The sequence below is a fragment of the Macaca nemestrina genome, chromosome 3, assembly GCF_043159975.1.
Source record: "Macaca nemestrina isolate mMacNem1 chromosome 3, mMacNem.hap1, whole genome shotgun sequence".
Taxonomy (NCBI): domain Eukaryota; kingdom Metazoa; phylum Chordata; class Mammalia; order Primates; family Cercopithecidae; genus Macaca; species Macaca nemestrina.
In genome coordinates, this window is record NC_092127.1 from 115,625,727 (window position 1) to 115,637,665 (window position 11,939).

The 11,939-nt window shown below is 47.0% G+C and overlaps 2 protein-coding genes across 4 annotated transcripts in view; one reads left to right on the forward strand and one right to left on the reverse strand.

Annotated features, from left to right (window-relative positions):
* LOC105499571 (ubiquitin specific peptidase 46) overlaps positions 1–1,314 on the reverse strand; it is a 78,870-nt gene extending 77,556 nt beyond the window's left edge. Inside the window, exon 1 of the mRNA XM_011772208.3 lies at positions 1,127–1,314. Coding sequence (XP_011770510.1) covers positions 1,127–1,162 — 36 coding nt within the window. The 5' untranslated portion in view covers positions 1,163–1,314. The remainder of the gene's footprint in view (positions 1–1,126) is intronic.
* On the forward strand, positions 310–7,190 carry LOC139362377 (uncharacterized). Of its 3 annotated transcripts, none has more exons than XR_011621180.1 (4): positions 310–443; positions 635–825; positions 1,854–2,223; positions 2,696–7,190. XR_011621180.1 is itself a non-coding variant. In XM_071093343.1 (4 exons), the coding sequence occupies exons 2-3, from the start codon at positions 723–725 to the stop codon at positions 2,157–2,159; spliced, it is 420 nt and encodes a 139-aa protein (XP_070949444.1). In that variant the 5' UTR covers positions 310–443; positions 635–722; the 3' UTR covers positions 2,160–2,223; positions 2,696–7,190. The 3 variants fall into 3 exon arrangements, 2 of the variants coding, with proteins under 2 accessions (XP_070949444.1, XP_070949445.1); XM_071093343.1 differs by having other exon boundaries at positions 1,843–2,223; XM_071093344.1 differs by having other exon boundaries at positions 1,866–2,223.
* Positions 7,191–11,939: the final 4,749 nt, after the last annotated feature.

The following is an 11,939-nucleotide window of genomic DNA, read 5'->3' on the forward strand; positions in this document are numbered from 1 at the left end:
TTACACCAGGGCTTCTCCATCAAGCTTCCTTGGATTCCCTTTAGGGGCCAGTATTACTAGCTTCTAGGGAGGTTTTCCTCAAACTGGCACTGTAAGAGCACGTGTTGCCTCTGGGGACCAGTTTGGGAGGGGGCTGGAGGGGGGCGGGGTGCAGTCTAAAGAATGGAGCAAAGCACACATCATCTCACCCTGCAAGGGACAGCAATGCCTTACTCCAGTCTGAGCTCCCAAAGGCTCTGACAAGTGGAGGTGCCAGCAGGGTCCACCCTGGGGACCCTGGGGACCCAAGGGCTGGAGGTTCTTCCTACAGAAAAAGGGAAAGCAATGGGAGAAGCCCAAATTAAAGTGACCACCGCGTCATGGGCTCGGACTGCATCAGAACCCAGGGATGTCCCTGGCTGTATCCATGCCCGCCAGCCTCCCCTAGGTCTACAGCGGATAAGGTAGGATAACCCTGGAGACCTCCTCCAAGCCCACAGCCGGCCCCACCCTTAGGGCATGCAAATATTACCGCTACAGAGCCTTGTCCCTTTTTCACAGATGGGGAAACTGAGGCATGCGGAGCAAATTACGGTGCTTTTTCAAACCAGGTTGAAGTTCACTTCTCTAGCCACAATTTTGCACTTTTTTACAGCTTTATTACATTTCCAATTTCTCCATATACACAATTGGTGTTGCAAAGTGAATTCTAAACACCGCTGAAGGACTGAACTCAAAATGAGATGAGGGCAGTCTGGGCGTCCAACAAGGCCGACTTGACCGCAAGAAGAGGATGGGTGCCCCCACCTCCACCTTATCCCCCACCCCCTCCCTGGGGACGTTCAGGTTCGGTCGCTTCCCTTCCCTCAAGCCGCTTCCACCGCAACCCAAGGGCGGGGGCGCAGCAGCGGGGCCCCGGGATCGCCGGGCGGGCTCTGATGTACCGGGGCTGAGGCGGGCGCGGGGGGCTCGGGGACCCTCCCCGGCCGCTGAGGGGGCTGCGACCGCGCGCCCAGCTCGGCGGCCGGGAACTTCTGGCGGCGCGGACCCCGCCGCCCCAGCCGCCGGGCGAATGGTGCAGTTCGGGCTTCCCTTTCTTTGCCTCGCCGCGAGTCGGGCGCGACCCCGAGGCGGCTCGGCCACTCACCATATTACAGATGGAGGCGATGTTTCGGACAGTCATTAGTCTAAAGGTTGCAGCGATCCCTCACCGCCATCTTTACAAGGGGAAACCGGGACTGCCCATGGTGGCGCGCTGGCGGGGAGGCCGGGCGGCGGCGCGGCGGCCTGGGGTCCAGCTTTCAGTTTGGCTGGGAGAGGGAGGCCGGGAGGAGGAGGCGGCGGCGCGGGGAGGGCGGGGAGGGAGCGCGGAGGGGCGGGGAGTGGCGGAGCGAGGGAGCCTGGGCCGCGGCCGGCGGCGCGGGGAGGAGGGGCGGCCCGGGCGCGCCGCGTGAGTCCGAGCCGGCCGCTCCGAGCGCTCCGGGCTGGGTTCCCGGGCCCCGCCGCGCCGCCTCCCTCCCCGCCCGGCCTGGCCTCCTGCTTTTCCATTTGATTCCCTGCCTCTCTCTATTCGGACTGGAATGCCGGGCCAGGCTCCGGGGCGCGCCGCTGCGGCAGCCGCACCCCGCAGGTCCCCCTGGCCGACTCCGACGCGGAAGCAGCGGCCCTCCTCGCCGTCGGGAAGCCAGGGAGCCGGGGACGGCACGGGGCGCGGGGTGGGGAGGCGGGAGGCCCGGGCCGGGGCGAACCCGGGGCCGCCTTCCGTCCTCGCTTTTTCCTCGTCGCCTTCCTCCCGCCGCGCCTCGGCAGCCTCCGGTGTTTAGTTTTTGGCGAGGGGTAGGGGTGGCAACGTCCAACTTTTAGTTCTTCCCGAGGGTTCCAACCAGATGGCACCGGCGGGGACCCAAGAAGTAAAATGGGGCGAGGACACCGGAGCGGTCAGAGAGCCCTCGCCAGCCGCGGGCCGGGCGCCCGAGAAAGGGCGCCAGGAGGCGAGAGGAATCCGGGTCTGGGCGGAGGCCAGCAGCGGCGCGCTTGGGCGGCTTGTAACATTAGCGGGTCCAAAGGAGACGTCCCGGTTCCGCGCAAGCACTAAGGAGCAGAAGGAACGAAAACAAAACTTTTCCATATCTTCAAGGCAGGCATACCCCTCTCAGGGATGCCCAGCCTCCAATTGTTGAGATGGACGCTGTATGGGATCATGCACATTTCCCGCATTAAAGGTCGTGTCTGTGGGTTCAGAGGGTGAGTCTGTGCACCACTTAGCAGATAGGTCCACGCGAATTGAAGGGGCCGGTTTCTGAATGTGTGAAACAGTTACACATACAAAGTTGCAATTCGATGCTTTCATGGGAGAAGTTGTACAAGTGAGATGCGTGATAAATTCTTAAATCAATATTTAATGACAAATTGAATCAGAAGAAAAATTAGTTGAAGATAACTTTTATCTAACCAAGAGTAAACATTTGAGAGCCCTTGATTGCTAATACCCCCTAGGATCTGGGGAGGAAACAGTAAGACAGACTCGTTGACTGAAGGTTTTGGGAGTCATGTCACTGTGTTTTCCAGTGCACATAAGAAGTAATATTCCTGCTTAAGTCTTTCAACCTAAATATTATTTCCAAATACATCCTGATGATAATTTCTTCCATTGTAAGTCATGACTGATTTTCTTCTCTCTCTCTCTCTCTCTCTCTCTCTCTCTTTGTTTTTTAAGAGACGGGGTCTCTATGTTGCCCAGCCTGATCTTGAACTCCTGGGCTCCAGTGATCATCCCACCTTGGCCTACCAAAGCGCTGGGACAACAGGCGTGAACCACTGCACCCAATGCTTACATTCATGATCTCCTTTAATCGCCACCATAACTATTAGCCGGTAGACGCTATTATCTCGTTTTTTGCAGATCAGTAACATAAGGCTTAGAGGATCAAGTATCCTGCCCAGATGCCTTACCGAAATGCTACAGATGAAGTTGGTGTGGTAACCTGGGCTGAGCACTCTGGGAGAGGAAGAGAAGAGAGAAGACAAAAAACAACTGAGCTATGACCAATCCCAACACAGAGGCCCAGAAAACTTTAAGATTTGAGGATTAATGTCTCAAGGTCAGGAGCAACCTCAAGACTAAAACTCAGATCTCAGGACTCAATTTCACAGAAGTTCCACTATAAAGGCATTAATCCAAATCTTTAAATGATATGAAAATTTTATAATAAGAGTTCAATATTTCTGCGAACATTGGCACATGGATTGCAAAGTCCACAGGATTGAAAACACCATCAACATAATGGAAATTGAACATCATCTGATTACTGAGTGCTATATCAGCAAGTTAAACGGATCTTTTGTATACATTTTAATGGTGTATCTCCTAAAACTGAAGTATTCAATATAAACATCCAGATTGAAACTCAGGCAGTGAATTACATACACAACAAATCAATTGAACATGGCAGAGCTTGTCAGACTCATGAAAGATTAAATACATTTTACATTTCCACAAGTGTAGTATTCACAGGTCTAAATTGGAAAATTCTTGGGTTGAAGAATAATAATCATAATCTTAGCTTCACTCATTGAGGAAACATTATTCAGGGATGATAAAAGGTAAAACCTTAAAAATATTGACAAGCTAATGAGAGAACTTTGAGATAAGCTGATATGCAGGTATCGTTAGGACTGGGAAAAGCAAGAAAATGGAAGGATGGCACTAAACGGCTGATATGGTTTAGATATCTGTCCCCACCCAAATCTTTATTAAATTGGAATCCCCAATTCTGGAGGCAGGGCCTGGTGGAAGGTGTTTGGAACATGGGGGAGGATCCCTCATGGCTTGGTGCTGTCTTCACAATAATGAGTGCGTTCTCCCAAGATCTAGTCATTTAAAAGTGTGTGGCACCTCCCCACTACCCCCCTAACTCTCTCTTGCTCTTACTCTGCCATATGAGATGTCTGTTCCCCCTTTGCCTTCCGCCATGATTAGAAGCTTCATTTGCCCTCCTCAGAAGCAGATGTTTGTGCCATACTTCCTATATAGCCTGTAGTACCATGAATCTCTTTGCTTTATAAATTACCTGGTCTTGGGGATTTCTTTATAGCAATGCAAGAATGACCTAATACAGAAAACGTACCGAGAAGTGAGTCATTGCTGTAGAGATGCCTGAAAATGTGGAAGCAGCTTTGGAACTCAGTAACAGGCAGAGGTTAGAAGAGTTTGTAGGACTCAGAAGAAGATAGAAAGATGAGGGAAAGTTTGGAATTTCTTAGGGATTGGTTAAATGGTTGTGACCAAAATGCTGATGGCTAGGCCGTGAACAGAATGCACCCAAGCACTTTGCTAAGGCAAAACATGTGTGACCTTTGCTCTAGTTCCCCATAAGTTCCTTATTTCCATTCGAGACCTCAGAAGCCTGGACTTCAAACCAAAATGCTGACAGAGATGTGGACAGTGAAGTCCAGGCTGGTGAGGCCTCAGATGGAAATTAGGAACTTACTGGAAACTAAAGCAAAGGTCACGCAATGTTATGCCTTAGCAAAGAGCTTGACTGCATTCTGTTCATGCCCTAGGAATCTGTGGAAGTTTGAACTTGAGAGTGATGATTTAGGGTATCTGGCAGAACAAATGCCTAAGCAGCAAAGTGATCGAGAAGTGGTGTGACTGCTTCTGGCAATCTATGCTCAGATGTGGGAGCAAAGACAAAAGGTGGAACTTATGTTTAAAAGGGAAGCAGAGCAAAAAAATGTTTGGAAAATTTGCAGCCTGGCCATGTGGCAGAGAAAGAAAAAAGCTTTTTCAAGAGAGGAATTCAAGCAGGCTGTGGAACAATTGCTTGCTAGAGATGTTTGCAGGATTAAAGGGGAGCCAAGTGCTACTATCCAAGACAATAGGGAAAAAGCCTTGAAGGCGTTTCAAAGAACTTCAAAGTAGCTTCTCCCATCACAGGCCCAGAGGCCTAGGAGGAGAGAATAGATTCATGGACTGGGCCCAGGGCCCTGGTGCCTTGCACAGCCTTGGGACACTGCTCACCACATCCTAGCTGCTCTTGTTCCCACTCTTGCTGTGGCTCAAAGGGGCCTACATACAACTTGGACTGCCACTTTGGAGAATTCAAACAGTAAACCGTGATAGCTTTCATGTGGTGTTAAGCCTGCAGGCACACAAAGTGCAAGAATCATGGATTCTTGGCAGCCTCTGCCTAGATTTCAGAGGATATATGGCAAAGTCTGTTTGTCCAGGCAGAAGCCTATTGCAGGGGTGGAGACCTTACAAAGAACCTCTACTAGGGCAGTGTAGAGGGGAAATGTGGGGTTGGAGGCTCCAACAGGGTCACCACTGGGGCACTGCCTAATGGAACTATAGGAAGTGGGCCACTGCCCTCCAGACCCAGGGATGATAGATCCACCAGCATCTTGTATTCTGTACTTGGAAAAGCCACAGACTGCAGCTCATGAGGACAGCCTTGGAGTCTCTACCCTGCAAAGCCATAGGAGCAGGACTGCTGAAGGCCTTGGGACCCCCACCCCCACCCCCGCCCTTGTACCAGTGTGGCCTGGATGTGGGACATGGTGTCAAAGAAGATTATTTTGGAACTTTAAGGTTTAGTGACTTCCCTCCTGGGTTTTGGACCTGTGTGGGGCCTGTAGCCCCTTTCTTTTGGCCAATTTCCCCCATTTTGGAATGGGAACGTTTACCCAATGCCTATACTCCCATTGTATCTTGGAAGTACATAATTTGTTTTTGATTTTACAGGCTTATAGGTGAAAGCGACTTCCCTTGTCTCAGATGAGGCTTTGGACTTTGGACTTTTGAGCTAATGCTAGAATGAGTGAAGATTTTGGGGGCCTATTGGAAAAGAATGATTGTAGTTTGCAATGTGAGAAGGACATGAGATTTGGAGGGGCCACGGGTGGAATGGTATAGTTTCTCTATCTCTCTTGCTCCCACTCTGCTATATGAGATACCTGTTCCCCCTTTGCCTTTCACCATGATTGAAAGCTTTGTGAGGCCTCCTCAGAAGCCGAGCAGATGCCAGTGCCATGCTGCCTGTACAGCCTGCAGAACCATGAGCCAAGTAAACCTCTTTTCTTTATAAATCACTTAGTCTCAGATATTTCTTTACAGCAATGTAAGAATGGCCTAATACAATAGCCTAAACTAATTTGAGGGAGGTGATGTGTCTCTTGCTTCACAAAGTATGGTTCATGGACTAACAGCATTGGCATCACCAGGAGGTTGTCAGAAGTACAGACTTTCAGTTCCCATCCCAGACCTAATAAATCAGACTCTCCAAGAAGTTTGGGGAGCACTGCTCCAGCCAATGACTTGTGGTAGAATTCTGTTTTTGCCTCACCAGCATCCATTCTCCTTTCAGTAACAACTCCTAGCTTCTACTTTGGGGAACTTTCCATCTCCCACACTCAGACCTAGGGTTCAAATGTGGCTAACCTAGCCCCCTGTGACCAGAGGAAGGCACGTGATCCAGGCCTGGCCAATGACAGTGCCTCATGCCCCAGCCAAAGTGACTGGTTCAGCCAAGAGGATGTAATATGAGCTGAGCCAATGAGACTTAGCCCTGGTACTTTTGGGAAAGAAATACTCCCCTTCCTGAGTTTACTGAGCTGGTAAGATATTCATCTACAGCAGCCATCTTTCAATTACCTGAGAATGAAGCCAACACAGGAAAATGGAGCTAAGAAATGAAAGACATCCTAACAACTTCATTTATCCACTCGCTACCAGATCTGAATCCTGGGATTTTTAGAAACTCAAGCCAGTATAGTCTTCATTTTCTTTGGCCAGTTCAAACTGGATGTCTACTAGTTCCAACTGAAGGAATCCTAATACATCAGTCTCTTCCTGTCCCTGAAATTCGTTAGGCTCATTCTGAATCTTTGATGTTTCCTTTTCCTCTCTTCTTTGCCTGTGTTTAATCCATTTTGCATTGCTATAAAGGAATACCTGAGACTCAGTAATTTATAAAGAAAAGAGATTTATTTGGCTCACAGTTCTGCAGGCTACACAAGCATGGCACCAGTATCTGCTCAGCTTCTGGTGAGGCCACAAGAAGCTTTAACTCATGGCAGAAGGTGGAGGGAGAGCAAGTGTGTCATATGGCGAGAGAGGGAGCAAGAGAGGGGAGGGAGAATTCTCTCTCTTTTCTTGTTTTTTTTGGCAATCAGATCTCGTGGTAACTAATAAAGCAAAAATTAATTCATTACCATGGCATGGACACCAAGCCATTCTGAAAAGATTCACCCCCATAACCCAAACACCTCCCACCAGGTCCCACCTTCAGTATTGGAGATCACATGGGGGACAAATATGCAAACTATGTCACTGCTCTCTAAACCAGTTTAGAAGGTTCAAAGTTCGCCTCCTCCAGATGTGCCTCTTGCCTGAGACCTTCCCATATAGCTTCCCACACATTCTGCTCTCCCCAGCCCATCAGTGAATTCCTGTGTCCAGGTGGCTAATGGTTCCATACTTACCCTTCAGCTGTGACCAGTTTTGTGTCCACCTCTGTCTTCCTCCCTCTTTTTGCTTAGATGACACCCACTTAACCTGTAGATGTCCCCCTGCTACAGGTGGGATACCCTTGTTATATGTTCTTATAGCACCACCTGTCTTCCCTTTGTGGCACTTATATTTGTAAATATATTCATGCCATAGAGTACTGCATGAAGGCAGTCGAGTGGGTGGTTCAAACGTAGACCCTGGTGTCAGCCTACCTGGACTAGCTATATGACCTTGGGCAAGTTTCTTAACCTCTCTATACCTCAATTTCCTTATTTATAAGGTGAAGATACTAAGAGTACCCCCTCAGAGAGTGATTTTGTTAATTTATGTAAAGTACTAAGAACATGCCTGGCACATAATAGTCACTGCATGAGTGATATCTATTATTGTTGTACATGGGATTATTTGATGTCTGTATCCCAACTCCCATCAGACATGAAAAAACAGGTCTGCTTTTGATCACCATTTTACACTTAAAGAAAAGGGCCAGGCTGGGCGTGGTGATTCACACTTGTAATTCCAGCCCTTTGGGAGGCTGAGGCAGGTGGATTGCTTGAGCCTAGGAGTTCGAGACCAGCCTGGGCAGCATGGCAAAACCCCATTTCTACAAAAAAAAAAAAAAAAAACACACCTAGCTGGGGGTGTGGTGGTGTGTGCCAGTGGTCCCAGCTACTCAGGAGGCTGAGATGGGAGAATTACTTGAGCCTGGGAGGTCAAGGCTACAGTGAGCCATAATTGTGCCACTGCACTCCAACTTAGGTGACAAAGTGAGACCCTATCTCAGAAAAAAAAAAAAAAAAAAAAAAAGAGGGCAGCCAGGCATGGTGGCTCATTCCTGTAACCCTAGCACTTTAGGAGGCTGAAGCAGGAGGATTGTTTGAGGCCAGGAGTTCAAGACTAGCCTGGTCAACATAGGAAGATGCTATCTCTACAGAAAATTTTTAAAAATTTGCTGGAAATGGTGGTATGTGCCTGTAGTCCTAACTACTTGGCAGGCTGAAGTTGAAGGATTGCTTGACCCTGGGAGTTTGAGGCTGCAGTGAGCCATGATCATGCCACTGCATTCCATCCTTGGGCAACAGACCAAGACTCTGTCTCTATTAACTAAGTAAATAACTAAATAAAAAGGAAAGTAGAGTCCGGGCATGGTGGTTCATGTCTTTAATCCCAGCACTTTGGGGGACCCAGGCAGGCAGATCACCTAAAGCCAGGAGTTTGAGACCAGGCTAGGCAGTATGTTGAAACCCCATCTCTAAAAAAAAAAACAAAAAAAAAAAAAACAAGAACAGAAGTTAGCTGGGCATGGTAGTGCATGCCTATAGTCCTAGGTACTCTAGAGGCTGAGGTGGGAGGATTGTCTGAGCCCAGGAGGTGGAGGTTGCAAAGACCCTGTGTCAGAAGAAGGAAGGAAGGAAGGAAGGGAGGGAGGGAGGGAAAGAAAGAGAAAGAAAGAGAAAAGGGAAGGAAGGAAGGAAGGAGGAAGGGTGGGGAAAGGAAAAGAAAAGAAAAAGAAAGAGAGAGAAAGAAAGAAAGGGAAAGGAAAGGAAAGAAGGAGGGAGGGAAGGAACAGAAAAAAGGAAGGAAGTGAGGGAGGGAGGGAAGGGAAAGGAAGGGAAGAAGAGAGAAAGAGGAAGAAAAAGAAAAAAGGAAGGAAAGAAGGAAGCAGAAAAGAGAAAAATTTCCGTAGGAGTAGCCAATAAATTGAATACTGAATATTTGGACAATTGCCTTTCTCTAAGTGGTCTAGAAGCTTCTGGAGGGAAGGGATCTTGTCTTGTGCATTAAAAAAAAAAAAAAAAAAATCGTATCCAGTCTTAAGTACTGTGCCTGGCACATTAATTCCTTTCCTCTTTTCCCCTCACTGCCAAATGAGTTATTGCCACTCACTTGATATGCAAACACTGGCTGTCTGATATGGAAAAATATTTTTCTGGCTGTAGACTTGAGTTTGATTACCAAATTGATTTCTGTGAATTATATTTCAATTCTGTGCAGAACTTTTTGACAGCCCTTTTCTTTAATCACCATGTATCCAATAAATATTTATTAAAGACATATTCTGTGCCAGATACTGTGTGAGGCACTTGCCATCCTGGGATAAAAGAAGGTGGAACTGGCACTTACATAACTCAATTTCTAATGCAGCATTCATTGGCATTGTTAATGTCTTTGCTACTTTTTATGTGCTATTAGTATAAGGATAAGATAACTTTGGCATGAGTATCAAATTAGAATTCCTACAATGGAAACTACATCTAAAACCATGGGTGTATTTATGGGTGGTTAAGATTCCCTAAGTTAGCCAGGAAGGGTGGCACACGCCTATAGTCCCGTGTACTTGGGAGGCTGTGACGAGAGGATCACTTGAGCCCAGAAGTTCGAGTTCAGCTTAGCTGACATAGTGAGACACCATCTCTGTTAAAAAATAATAATAATAAAAGTTGTTTAAGCCTTTGAAACAATTGGCATATTTTGAACTGCCAAGTGAAAGGCCACTGAAGGATTTTTAAGCTAAGTTGGAATGTGATTAGATTTTTATTTGATAATACCTTTTGATTAACTGAAAGAATGGATTACTGTAGCTGGCTACACTCTGGGGAAAAAGGGTTAAAAGATAGCAACATTTTTCTTGGTGAGACCAGTTAGAAATCTGTGGTGAGAGAGTCCCAGAGTTGTTGATAGTCTGAATTTAGGAGAGTGGCCGTGGAAAAAGAGAGGTAGGCATACTGAAGGCTTTTTTTGGAGGTAGTCAGCTGAATTTGTGATTGACTGGGATGAAGGACAAGGGCCAGTCCCAGATTTCTGAGATTTCTGACTGGAATGAAAAGAAATGTCATTTTGGGTTTTTGTTTTGTTTTGTCTAACAATTGGGAATGCTGAAGGAGAAGGTTCAGGTGAGGTAATGAGGGAGAAATGAGTTTGGTTCAGAAATGTCGCCTTTGAGATAACCGTGAAACACCTGAATTGTTTTATCAAGTAAGCCCTTCGCTGTACACATGTAGAGCTCAGAAGAAAAGTCTGCACTGTAGAAATAAATCTAAGAGTGATTAACATATAGAAGATAATGGAGGACACACAATTATGGATTAAAATGCCCAGAGAGTGTCAAGTGAGATACAGACAAGCGTGTAGTTCATGAAGAGCTCCACCATGCAGAGAGCAGGTGGATAAAGAGTAGCCAATGAAAATCAAAAGAGAAATTCCAAAGTGGCAGAAGGAAAGCCAAATTGGCCTGGCACAGTTGTTCATGCCTATAATCCCAACATCTTGGGAGGCTGTGGCAGGAGAATCACTTGAGGCCAGTAGTTCAATACCAGCCTGGGCAACACAGTGAGATACCCATCTCTACCAAAAAAAAAAAAAAAAATTTAATTAGCCAGGCATGGTGGCCCATGCCAGGAGACCTAGTTCCTCAGGAGGCTGAGGGCAGAGTATTGCTTGAGCTCAGGAGTTTCAGGCTGCAGTGAGCTATGATCACACCACTGCACTCCAACCTGGGTGACAGAGTGAGACCCTGTCTCTAAAACTAAATAAATCAATTTTTTTAAAAAAGAAAATCCAAATTAACACACAACATCACAAAAACCAAAGAGTATTTCAAGATGGAGGGAGTAGTCAAATATATCAAATACAGCCAAGTGATCAAGGAAGATAGATAATAATATTAACAATGGTCACTTCTTGAACAAGACTTTAAGCTGCATTTAATACTTTCGACGACCCTGTGAAGGAGGTAATATTAAAATTCCTATTGCGAGGATCACTTGGGGCCAGGAGTTCAAGGCCAGCCTGGGCAACATAGCAACACTCTGTCTCTTACAAAATAAAAAATAAAAAAAATTAGCTAGGCATCGTGGCACACACCTGTAGTCCTAGCTACTCGGAAGACTAAGGCTGAAGGATTGCTTGAGCCCATGAGTTAGAGGTTGTAATTCATAGAGCTATGAACATACCACTGCACTACAGCCTGGATGACTGAATGACCAGAGTGAGACTCCATTTCTAAAAAAGACATTTTTTTAAAAACCCCCACTGCAGAGAAGCAGCAGCTGAAGCTGAGTACTTAAGTAACTTTCCAGAGTCCAGTGAGCATTGTCTCAGCAGAGCCTATTACTAAAGAGTTCTTTGAATTCTATCAAGGGCAGTCTGGGTGGAATGGTTGGGAGATAATACATACGGGAAGGGGTTGATCAGTGAAAAGCACATGAAAAGACAGACTCTAAAAGATGTTTGGCTGTGAAGGAAATGAGAGATAGGTAGTAGACAATTGGAGACCTCAAAAATGCCTTCAGTGGGTGATTCTCTGCCTGGTCTGCAAAGACCTCTTCTCATCTGGCTCTTCCCTGACTCTTCCAACTTTTAAGCCAAAGACAGCACTCACTTCATACTTCCAGGCCTACAGGCTCACAACGCCTCCTCTCATCTTCCTTTTGTTTCCGTTCCTCAA